At 32.3% G+C, this 13,235-nt stretch overlaps 1 protein-coding gene across 3 annotated transcripts in view; it reads left to right on the top strand.

The window, feature by feature from the left end:
- The window catches only part of LOC132700006 (protein yellow), a 15,411-nt gene extending 2,176 nt beyond the window's left edge, over positions 1 to 13,235 (top strand). For 2 of the 3 annotated variants that reach the window (XM_060667046.1, XM_060667044.1), the window contains exons 2-5: positions 1,703 to 1,971; positions 5,488 to 5,777; positions 5,836 to 6,096; positions 10,616 to 13,235. In XM_060667046.1, coding sequence (XP_060523029.1) covers positions 1,758 to 1,971; positions 5,488 to 5,777; positions 5,836 to 6,096; positions 10,616 to 11,146 — 1,296 coding nt within the window. In that variant the 5' untranslated portion in view covers positions 1,703 to 1,757 and the 3' untranslated portion in view covers positions 11,147 to 13,235. Of the gene's footprint in view, positions 1 to 4; positions 266 to 1,702; positions 1,972 to 5,487; positions 5,778 to 5,835; positions 6,097 to 10,615 lie in introns of those variants that run through there. The other variant, XM_060667045.1, reaches the window with a different exon arrangement.

Below are 13,235 nucleotides of genomic sequence, written 5' to 3'. Positions count from 1 at the left end.
GTGCGAGCCATGTCGCATATAAGTTGTCCAAGCCGTTGTTATTATGTGCCGAGTGAGAACTAAATAAATAATCGTTTCGCAACAACTTTTGTGCGGCGACCGTCTCGAATATCTGATGTTGAAGGAGTAAAATAATTGGGCACTTTGTAAGCGGAGGCTCCTGCGTTACACATTAATTCAAATACGCTCACCCCCACGTTTTGTTCCTAGTGAATTTTGAAAAATAAATTTGGTAATATCGAGAGAACGAAAACATGCACGTAAGGTTTGTGATGTTTTATATTTTATTACATAGTCATAACTATTATTTTACAATAGTGTTGTTTGAACTGTATTAGTCATTAAATATTGAAATAAAATAAATAAAAAAAAACTAAAAATCTTACATTTATAACACAAACTACATTTTATTGTTCCAAAATTTTTCTACGCTTGATGAAAGCTTAGCTAAATAAAATATTAGACATTTATATGACAATTGCAAAATACATTTCGCAACAGCCTATCGCTAATTGATGTGTGAAAAAGTTTAGATATAATAAAATTTTAAATTGATAGGTATTCAGGGAAGCAATTAAAGAAGGCAAAAAATTTTTCTGCTAGCCACCATTAGGTTCTGAAAAATAATAAACAAATTATTTGTTAAAATCATTTAATTCTGCTTCCGAAAACTGATTTAACTTAATAGACTATAGGGAAACCAATTTTCGCCGAGAATCTATCGATCGATCGAAATTTCCTAGTGCTAAAATTAGCAGAAAACAATACCATTACTTAGTATTCCTTAATTAGCTTCAGACTTAAAAAAGTGAAGGCGCCAATTGCAACATTTTTTTGCCAATCACATTTTCATATGTAGCATGATTTTGTAATTTATTAATGTTATATTAATTAAAATTGTTTGTCTTAAACAGTCATGGTTAAATTATGTGAAGTTGCAATTTAGGATATTTTACGACGGGATTGTAGTTATTAATCTTATAGCACGATAAACTGTTTCGTTGAAACTGATGTGTATATATATTACTTTAATTTATGAGGCTACGATAACAATTTGACGAAATTATCATTTTCATTGCCTTAACTCTCGCGAATTAATTCAATAAGTTTTATTTTAGGCAAAAATTATCTACGATTTTTGAACCTTATAAATAGGCCTAGCAATGTCTATACCGTATATAACTTCTTCATATCAACCACAACATGTAGTCACAGATTATTTTATGGTTTTTATTTATTGATAAAGGAACAACGCTTTGGCGATAGTGAACCAGTGTTCGTAATTCGCTCAAACTGATTGTTATTAACTATACCGTGTCTAGTCTGTTTTTATTTCTTTATTGTTATATTACTTTATTCTGTTTCTTCTAATTAAAAATGAAAAATTAGCAGGCACATTTGAATACGCATTTTTTGAAATACTCTATTGCGTAATAAACTAGACTAACCAAAAGTCATTACCCCCAAATAATAACTGGTTTTGCTAGTATCCACTTTTAACTACGTAGAAAAAAAATAGACTTATCTAAATTGGCTGTTTAAAGGCCTCGAAAAGCGGGCCTAGTGGTAGTCCAATTAGAAATATAAAATTTACTATTAGAAACGGGATTATCATTAACAAATAGGTTGGCGCTTATATGTCTATAAAGTAAAACTATAAACGAAGGATTCACATCAATTTTAACTTGATATTTATATTTAGCCGTACTACGTTGATTATTTGCACCGTCGTAGCGATTTTGACAATCGCGTCGACAATGGATAACTTGAGAGTGGCGTATCAGTGGAAAACTCTAGATTTTGATTATTCATCTCCTAGAGTCCGAGAAGAAGCTATAAACAAAAAAGAGTTTATACCGGAAAATAATATCCCGGTTGGGCTGGAAGTTGTCGGGAAACGCCTTTTTTTGACCATCCCCCGATGGAAACGCGGTGTTGCCGCCTCTCTGGCTTACATCGACAGAACCACAGGTAAATAGTACAGTCTTACAGTGTTTGAAATTCGTTCGTCGTTTTCACTCAGCTTAATTTAGCCTGTGCGATTGTTGCCAATCTTAATTTATTCGCATTACATTGACGTTGTTTAAAATTATCGTTAATTACTGGAGATATACCCGCTTGATTAATAATTGTTACGGATTTTTGTGCTCCTGGGTTTTTTATGGCTCTGGGCTTTTCACACAAACGTCAAAATTATTACACAATTCCGCTGATATCGAATATAATCGATATTAGACTTACTAATGGGACGGCATTAACGGAGGCCGAGCCTTTGGTGCATTTTTAATGACAATTGGGCAAACCTTTAGAATAATAATTGATGATGGCCTCCGGTGTACATGAGGTATAATCCATATCGAGCTGTACGGGAGCAGACCTCAACAGCCTTGAAAGTTAATTAAAACAAATCTCTCTTACCTTGTCCTTAACATACATTCCGTATAGCAGGAGATAATACGGCGGTCTTATTTTACAACGGCATTTAATTTAGTCAATGAAAACGGGCGTACATTTATTGAGACTCTAATTTAATGGGTATGGTTTGCAATTTCATATATTTTCACTTACAAGGCGATGCAAATTCAAAAAAGGGATAAAAGCTCGATAATACGCTAACATTTTAGAGGATTCTGATGGACGAATATTCCGAAAGTTCCGACTTTTCGCTTCAAAATGTTTTTTGTCTTGGAGAAAATAAGGGTTGGGAGGTGACATATCTCATATCAATAAACAATCAGTTTAATTTGCTACCATTTTGTCGTGTTCTACTTATAATGGAAGAAAATGAAACGTGACTTTTTCAGATGGTTCTTGGTTAGTTGTTACTGATGGTTAGGACCGTGCACGTTTAATACAATGAAATATGACGGAAAAGACGGAAAAACGGGTTTCCAGTTTCTTGTTTATTGCAAAGAAAATAGACAATTCTGCTATTACGATACATTATTTAAAATTTTACATCTTCCATATTTTCGTGTCTCTACTTTCTGTAGTTCGATTTTGAATGTTCGCTTTTATTATCTTTTTACCTGTTACAATGGTTAATGAGTTATCACCTATCTGAAAAGTCTTATTAGTAATTTGGGAGGCTATGTCACTTGATTGTTTTTTAATGTCGAATGATATATTGTTTCTATTATTATTCTGTTATTACTATTTGAATATACTAGAATTATGATCAGATACTATGGTTCAGAATGAAACATCCGCCTTAGTACAAATTTTCAATACAAGTTCGCACATTTTCGATTGGCAAAAAATTTAGATCAAATTACCCTCAATGTGTGAAACCACTTTTCAACGCGCGTATATCATGTAGGTTGAAGGCCATTAAAGACTTAATTACGGTATTTAGTCAAATAAGATGTCCTTGCATTCGACTTAGGTGCTCTAGGAGTGCCCACTTAGTAGGTCGAATTCATAAAACCTAACACGGTGCAGTAAAATTACTTTAATTAAATTCTGGTAAGTGGTTATGTTTCACTTTAACATTTTTGAAAATTAATTGATAAGGGCCAATAAACCATTTGAACTCCGATAACTGACATTGATGTCGGGAATTTAAAATAAATCAATTTTCAAAGTTATTATATTCTATATCTCATTGTGTTGGGTACGTGGAACTTTACATTTTCAAAATATTTTTCTTATTATTCACTCGATGGGAGAAATCTATCGTATGCCTATATCTGTTTTTCCAGTGTTGCGACTTTGTTTTTGATCAATTTAAGTGAAAAGCTAGTAAGGGCTTGTGGTTTATTAAATATTTTTATTTTATTACAATTTTTGTTATTTTATTTTTAGTACGCGTGCCTGGTTTACGTAACTGTTGGCTTTAGAGCTTTAGGAAACAAAATTTGTTGATAAGATGAATCATGAAACTTAAAATTTCTCTAGGAATTTTTCTATATTGTTAATGATATTATTAGGAAGCTCTTAATAAGAATGAGGGAAAATCCTGAATGTTAAATTATTTAAATCGTTGTATTTCCAAAATGATGTAAGCAGCTGCCCCACCCTTATAAAAACACTACGTCAATGGGTCGCAGAGAAAACTTGTGTGGATTTTTTCGGGCTTTCTGAAAATGGATCTTATTTTTATTTATTGTCCTCATTTCTGCAAAGCTCTGTAGAATTGAGTGCAGGTACATACATACTAGTAGAAGAATTTAATTTTCCAATATAATATGCTTGTTTAGTTTAATCTGAATTTAAATATCCAAGAGATCATTCCAACTTGGCTAACTTCTTGTAGAGTTTTGTGAAAAAAAAGTCAAAAATTTTCTTAGGTGATTTTGGCTTCCAGAAAAACATGATTTCCTCAAATACTCTTCAACCATTAGACGCGGAAGATTCGAGGCTATAATTTTATTTTAGGCATTTTTTCGATTAAATACTTCAATTTTTCAATTATGAACAAAAATCTAAAAGACCGTGAAAATTGTACTTTTCCAGAGAAAATTATTAGGCGTAAATCAAAAGTCGTAAAAAACATGTCTAATTGGTTTAAATCGTATTATAGGCTACAATTTTTGTATTTACAGTTTTCATCTATCATATCCATATGAAAATCACTATTGCGCGCGCTCTGTCTAGAACTATTTACGCTATTGGAAAAATTCGCTAACCAGGAAACTTGGTAGATGGAGGGCTTCCACCCCTACCTTTACCATTTTTTTGATAGGTAATATACAGGGTGTGTCTTTAGCGAGCAAAATAATCTAAAAGACCCTGAAAATTTCTATTTTCGTGGATAAATTATGAGCCGCAAATGAAAAAATATGAAGCACGGGATAATTTAGTTTAAACAGTGTCGTCAATTGTGTCGAGAGAGTTTCAGCTTTGGTCACACAGAGTGCGCGAGATATTTGAAAAAATATCAATGGAAATCGCTATTGTTTGTACAAATGTTTATACTTATTAAAGTTTGCCGTGACTTTGAAGTTCGGCGAGATGTGAAAGTCACTTTATACAGGGTGCATTAACGACAAAATTATTTCGGTTTTGCCAAAGTTGCATAGTAGTCCGCAGGAGGACGATAGAAAAACAATGCCTCCCTCTAGGACGAGAAATTCCGAAGGGGCTTCTTATTCAAACACAAAGCTACTTCGCGCTACAGTCGACTAATTCGCCCGGCCTGTCTACGATTTTTCAAAAGCGATCTTGAGATTTTTAGGAGAAATCTAGAATTTTATGATTAGGCCTATCAATTGCGCGTCCTTGTGGTGAAATGTGCAACTTAAAACTAAGTTTGAAGAAATTCCATTGTAGTCACAATGTTTTCCCTGAAGCTCTAGAACCAGTGGTGCCGAGATACGACCGGTGACCACCCTTAATGAAACATTTCCCTACAAGAGCAAATTTCAAATAAATCAACAAAACGACATTTTCTGGAATTATTTTTTTATATAACTTTTTGATAGCGTAGCATAGGAATTTGAAAAAACATTTCCGTCTATTAATCACTGGTGCTGTTTTGTTTTTCAGCTCCCACTGACTCACCCAAGTTGCGCCCCTATCCAAACTGGGACGCCCACACATTTATAGGGCGTAATCCCCCTGACATCGTGTCCCCCTTCCGAATCAGGGCTGATGCATGCGACAGGTTATGGGTTTTGGATACCGGAACGGAAGAGAATTTAACTCACCGAAAAACCAGACTTTTAATATACAACCTTCGCAACGATGTTTTAATGCGGACTTACGATATACCGGGCGATCAGATGAAAGACAAGTCGTTCTTTATAAACATAGCGGTGGAAGATCACGATTGTCAGGTCGTTACGTTAGATTTTGGGAGTTGATGTTGTGTTTAACTGATAAGTATTATTGCAGGATACTTATGCGTATCTTGCCGACGTAGCCAGCCCGGGATTGGTCGTCTATACTTACAAAGATAACCGAAGTTGGTTGGTGAAGCACAATTATTTTAATATAGATCCGTTGGCGAGCGAGCTCAACGTTTCTGGGATAGCTATACAAGACTGGGACGACGGGGTATTTGGATTGGCTCTAAGTTCTCCCGATCCGGACGGATATAGCACGCTTTATTTTCATCCGATGATAAGTTTTGATGAATTCGCAGTCAGCACAAAGGCAAGTGAAACTTCACGGTCCGGTTTTACTGTAAACTAGCCAAAAGAATAGCCCGTTATGCTAAATAGACCCATACGTCATTTTGATTAACATAATTAACTTACTTGAGGTCGTTCTTTGGAAGTCGGTAAACGAACAATAGTTTATTACTTTCTAGGAATGTTTTGCGTAATTAACGATTATTTTCTTAAACGCGTGCTGCCATACTATAAATATTAATGTGAAGTAATAAGGAAAGACCGATAATATTTGTAAATTATGCTAAAAAGATTTCTGTAAATCGCCTTATTGTTTAGGCGGGTCCGAAAGTAAATATACAGTGTCTCAGCATTTTTTTTAATGGGATAGCCAAGTGGTACCTCAGTTGAATGGTTATAAAATTAATCTATATTTACAACCTGCTTGCAATGTATGAATAGAAGTTCTGCTTATCGCGTTATCGAACATTTTGTACAATTGCAAAAGTCATCAGCCTGCAGTCGCTTTAATTTTCCATCTTGAAAAATAATAAATCGTTAAAAATTGAATTTAATAATCTTTCACCACTCGTTTCCTTATTTCATTTAAAATTTTAAGGGTGGTTCTTCGAACAGCGCCAAGCTTGAATTTAGGGGTTGGCAAATATTCACAGTAGTCACACACGTGTTGGGCCGTGTTTTGCTTTTAAAGGACGAAATATATTAGAAATCTAATTATAATTTTTTTGTTTAAGTCAGTTTGTCAAAATTATCATTTTTTTGCTCACTTTCTAATTGTTAATTTTTATCTAATATTATTTTTATGAGTTAGAAAAAAAAACCTTAAATTAAAAAGGTGTAGGGGCTCCTATCTATCACTTTTTGTCATTATAGAATAGAAAAAAATGAGTTCCAATTCTATCAATCAATTCTATTAAAAAAAAAAATTTTTAATTTCAAGAATAAAGTTGGCTAATATTTGGCTGTTAAATCTTTTAATTATTAGAACCTAAATTAAATCGTTCATTTTGCAAATTTATGTCTTATAGGTTTATTTTTTTCGGCCATTTTTTAAAGGTAATTTGTATAAAGAAAAATATACTAGGTCTTATATTTACAACAATGCAAGTTATGTCATTTTTTCTATTCTATAATTACCAAAAGGTAACAGGTAAAAAAACCTACACCTGTTGTCTTTAAAGTTTTTGTTATAGCTTTTCAAGATTTGACTGTATTTATGGTGGAAAATATAAACAAACACCCTGTAGAAACGTCCTTGCGGACAGCGAAGGCTGTCGATATAGAAAAACAGCTATAGCGTAAGGTTTCCTTACATTGCCGGTATATGTAGTGAATTAATGCTGAAAATTCAGAAATTAAATATAACGTTATCCGTTCTTCTCATAAGGCACAAAGATTATGGTATAAGAAAGGTGTGTCTCGGACAATCGTAAATCATAAACAGGAAATTTCATAACAAACTAAACTCTTATAAAATCGAATAAAGTGCACTTGTCCCAAATCGCTTTTAATCGCATGGTTTCTCGGTAGCCAACAGAGATAGAACTTTGGTGTTTTCGCGATTCAATGTCAGTTTTTCGTGAAACTCCACAAACAGATTTTTGCCACTCTGTTTCGTTAACGAGGTACATGTTGAAATTGAAATTTTACGTTTAGACAACCACTTCCGAAATATAGCCGAAACATACTATTTTCTAAATGCTAAATGTTTAGTTTCTGACCAAAACTAATCCTTAAAAACGTAATATTATAAGAAAAACGTAGTTTAGCAATGGAATTATAAGAATGAAAGTACTCAAGAGTCAAATTAAACAAAATAAAGGATGTATATCTCTGAACTTGATAAACTTAATAATCTTGATAAACTTAATGATAATAATAAATGGCACACACCGCGAATTTTGCTCCATAGTGTTCGCTGGATTCAGGGAAATTTTATTTTTTAAGTAAGACAAAACCAACAATGGGCGATCTGGCGACTTTACTGGTCCAAACACAAATATTCTTATAATTTGTGCGGTATGATCAGGGGCGCCGTAATGCTGAAAGTAAATCCGGTTTTTTAGTCATGAATTTGTTTATTATTATCATTAAGTATATCAATATTATTCAGTTTGTCAAGTTTAGAGTTATTATTTTTTTATTTTATTTAATTTTGCTTGATTGTCCTTAATACTTATAATTCCATTGCCAGGTTTTGGTTAATTAGTTAGTTAGCAGCTTTAGTTTTGGGTTATATCTCTTAAACGGTTTCTATAAAAAATTTGTTGACTACAGCACTGGATTCGACGTAAGAATATCTATAGTAGTTGTTACCTGTTTTTAACTTGAATGATGTTTGAAAAATTTCTATTTTCACCCTGTATCCCGGGAACTAAACAAGGTGGTATAATTCTGTTTGCGGCATTCAAAGTTTCATGAACCGACGCAGTGTCGTGAAAACCGGAAAGTTCTATCTCTGCTGATTGCTCAGAAACCTTGTGATTACAGGCAATTTGTGACACAGTGTACAAAAACGTTTTATTCTAAAATGCTTGTGGAATTACCCTATATATAAAATTCCCAATAATTCTGGTATGTAACAGTTCACCAGGAGGTGTTTACGATAATTTAATTCGAATCGGGAATATTAATACCACACAAGGTTGTTTGATTAATATGGTAGATAATTTTTTCATGTTTTTTTTTTTTTTAATTAATGCTTGGGCGAATTTAATTTTGAAAAACTAACCTAGGCAAATGCGGTATTGCTTTCTTCTTACAAGGTCAAGTCTCTTGTATTACAATTGTAGAAAGTATTTAGAAATGAATTATCACCCTAAATAGTTTTTAAAGCCACTCTAATTATTTTGGTAAATGCGCACTCCGTGAAAGCTTTTTCATTATAGGACCTCGGAAAGCGAAAAAAAAAAAAAATTACGCACGAACAGACTTTTGGTCTTCGTAGGTTACGGTCTAACTTTTTCAGATTAGTTTAGATCATCCTTTTGTGAGAAACTCATAAGAACATATTACTAAATAAGACTCTAAGTGAACTCGATATAAACTGGCATGGTTCTGTCAGATAATGCAGAAAATATCTGTAGAAATTGGGATTCTTACACTTTAATACTTATAAGTATAATAAGAGATTGTCTATTTTGATTATTTCTCAATTTTTTTCATTGATCCTTCTTTGAATTCTGTGATCGTATATCTGGGAAAATAAATTTTATTGGCATTTACACATATTGTGTACTACATGATTAGATTTTGTTTTATACATAAAATGTATTTACAATTTTTTATTTTCCTGGAAAATATTGGTTAAAAATACACGTTTAGGCAAATCAGTATTCTATCTTTATTTTTATAAAAAAGTTTGTGATGTATATTTTTTCTATTTAGAATCGATATTCATTATCTGAATTTCAATATTTAACAGTAATGTTTCTAACAATCTTAAAACTGTAAATACCTACTGCTCTTATTTACTTATGTACTTAACTTTAATTCCTTAATTAATGTTATTCGTTTTGCACGCAACTTTTGTTTTATCAAAAACTGTTTGATGTAAACTTAAAATAATAGGTTCAATATTGTCAATTTGTGAACTCCTTTTCCATCGATTATTATGGATATTTTCGGGGCTGAATTTTGATCAAGTTTAATTTCAGTTTGCAGATATGGTTTTCACTGGTGATTAATTAATACTCTAATAATAAAAATTTTGTATTGATTAGATATATCATGAACATATTTCATCATTTTTTTTATATAAGAGAGAGAACCTACAATATATCAGCCAAATATACGTACCGTATCAGGTCCATTTCTAAAATTTATCTGTAAATTATTATTTCTATAATCAAACTAAAAAAAAAAGCACTTTTTTGGTGAATGTTTTAAGTTAACACTGAATTCCGGTTTAATAACTTTTGTCTTTAAAATTTAACTAGTATTTGATTTTGTATTTATACGACTCGAGCGCCATCTACCTTGCGTTTACATCATTTTAGAACTCAAATATATTTTATGTCAGTACCGTAGATAAGTGAGTCAGTACCGTGGAACGGAAAATTTGAAATTTGTTTCTCGTTTTTCACGCTTTGAAGTTGTAGTAAAATACTTTCAGGTTTATATTTTTACAGTAAAATATATGCATTAAAAATGCATTAAAAATGAAAAAGTATAGTTTTATAATCATAGAAATTTTAATTAAAAAAGTAAGTTAGAACAAAATCGCGCATGTAACAATTTAGTTTATTTTCCGCAAAGAAACCTCATTATTATTGTTATTATTATTATGTATATCGCTTTTTGTGCGCCTTATCGGAATCTTGTTAAATAAGTTAATTTATTATGAGGGACTAGAAACATTACAAATATTTAAAGAAAATATTGTATGATGTTTAAATAATTTCATTAAATTTAGTAATAATGGTACTAATAATCCGAAAAGAAAGACAAGAATCCCCATTACCCTCTATCTTTTTCTATTATAAAATTTGACTCGCTTTTCTATCTCTCCGTGTCTCTTCAACCTTAAAACCTGCTTACAGATACTACGGGATGAAGACAAAGCGAAAAACCCGGCCAACTATTACGATTTTCGTCATCTCGGCAGCAGAGGGCCCAAAGGCCAGAGCGGCGCATCCTTCCTGGATACCAAATCTGGGGTGTTATTCTACACCCTCATAAACTTGAATGCCGTTATATGTTGGAGAACGCCGAACGTATCGTATACGATGGAGTCTCAAGGTCGAATTTTTATGAGCAACGAAACCATGGTATTCCCGAACGACATCAAAGTCGATAACGACAGCAATCTGTGGGTACTGTCGGACAAACTGCCCGTATTTTTGTATTCCAGTTTAGATTACGGCGAGGTCAATTTTCGGATAATGACCGCCAAAGTGGAGGACGCCATCAGAGATACCGCGTGCGCTCCTATCCTGGAAACGAACCCCGTTATTATGGATAAGCTCACCCCTATAATCGGTAAAACCGCGAAAGCTGCTAGCCGCTGCTGCCAAATAAAACTTTCACTTGGTTTGTTTGTTCTCGCCGTTGCAAGTGCGTTGTTTAAATGAAAATGTACTTTTCAAATAATGCACCTGCTTGATTTCTTTATTAATATCGAACGCAGCACACGCAGTACTCACTTTCCACTAACAATGTTCCCACATTAGGTAGTTGCGCAAGTGGGCAGCAAGAGGAACGTCTGTGTCTATCAATTAACGATATTCCGTTTTTTTTTCAAGGTAGAGTGGTTATGCATAATATTTAGTGAGTTGTTTCCGAATGTTTACTTTCAAATTTCTGATTTTTTAAACAACTATATACGGTGTATCAATTTATTATAGCCAAACAACGTAAGTCAACGAGTGCTTAGTTTTGGAAAAAGTTTTAAAAATAACAGTTGTACCAAATTCAAATAAAGCAAAAATAATTATAATCTTTAGGGTAACAATATTTTAACTTAACTTGACCACCTTAAGGTTCATGAAGTAAAAAAGCACGCCACTGACCATCAAACACGAGTGCAATAATATATGAATGTGAATGCATCAATACAGTCCAAGCAGTCAATATAATATGTATATAGGGCGTTCAATTTAAAAGAGTAAGAAGCAGAGGTTAGAAAATTGGTAAAGTTTTGTGGGTGACTTTCCAACATTTTTTTTTATTTACCTTGATAGGTACTTTTAAAAAATGACAACGAATGAGAATGTAACTTAGATACATTGAATTTACTGTACTATCGACTGTTAAATTCTTGCTCCAATTAACTGACACATATTGTCTGCATTGCATATAGAAAGCTTCAAAGTAACATTTGTAATTTGTAATATGCTATTATAGAGATTAATATCGCGGTAGTTCAAAATTTGAATGAGAATTTCAATAAACAAGACGTTATTTCAATTTTTCTGCGTTTCAAGATATTTTGAACACAAGATGAAGCATTTAAAAAATATTTTTTTAATCTTCACTATTCCAAGTCTGTGTTCGGTTAATAAGCTTTTAATTATATTGTAGTCATGGGAATTTGGATAAGGAAAAATCGTCAAGGACATCAAATTTACAACTACTAGGATATTGCTTATTCCTAAAATTCTTTATTATTTATTTATTTATTTTATTCACTCGACAATTCAATTAAAAATATCTTACATAAATTAACATGCACACTTCATAACGCTGGGGTGTTCAGGTCAAATTTAAACACAGTGCCAAAATTAGATCGATTTACGCCTACTGAAAAACGGGAAAATAAAATGATAACCGACTGGAAGTGGGTTAGTCTGCGTTCGAACTTTTGTACGTTATAATTTTTAGTATTGAACCGAACATTCCGATTCTGTGATAAGAATTTTATGTCTTGCGTCTGGGGACGAAAAAAAAATAGAACGATGATTGGTATTCCGGTACAACTATTAACTTTATGTGTATTAAAATCGTCCCTGATATGTATATTTTGTAGAGTGTATTTAATTTATTAGAACTTTATTTACCCGTAAAATTAATATCGTACTTAAGAACAACATAGTTTTAGGTTTTTATTTATTTTAATTACACGCTTTATACGGAAAGTGCCATTTTTTTTATCGGTTTTTCGTAAAAGATAAAGTAATTGAAATTGAAGAAATCATTAAGCGAGCTGCAGTTAATTTTATTAGTAGGTAAACACGGTAAGGAATTTGGCACTTTCTTCATACATAACCGAGTGCCAATATTAGTTGAGTCTCTTTCGATTAAAACAAATGGGCATGTTTCTAAAATGTACATACATATATAGTTTCTTAAATATAATTCTTTCCATGCCCAATATTTGTTTGATTTATTAAAATAGGTGAAGCAAACGATATTATATTTTTGATGCTGCCAAAATGATAATTCTACAAAGTGCAGATAACATTATTAGTGAGGAGTAAAGCTATTTTTTTTGTACAGAAAAATCTTTTTCGACCAAAAACCGATGATTATCACTGTACTCTTTACTAATAATTTTTACTACATAGGATAATAAAAATTAATTGGGGTTCTCCTAATTTTCACGGAGACAGCCCAAACAAATGTGTCCGAAAAATGTGTTTATCCTATGCAATTGAGTCCAAATTTTTTGTAAAACACCAAAAAAATAATTAAAATATTTTAAAATATAAAATAGGTATCAAT

Source organism: Cylas formicarius, unplaced genomic scaffold, assembly GCF_029955315.1.
Source record: "Cylas formicarius isolate icCylForm1 unplaced genomic scaffold, icCylForm1.1 PGA_scaffold_3__17_contigs__length_32017465, whole genome shotgun sequence".
Taxonomy (NCBI): Eukaryota; Metazoa; Arthropoda; class Insecta; order Coleoptera; family Brentidae; genus Cylas; species Cylas formicarius.
Note: the sequence above shows the minus strand (reverse complement) of the source record. Positions and strands in the feature narration are given on the sequence as shown.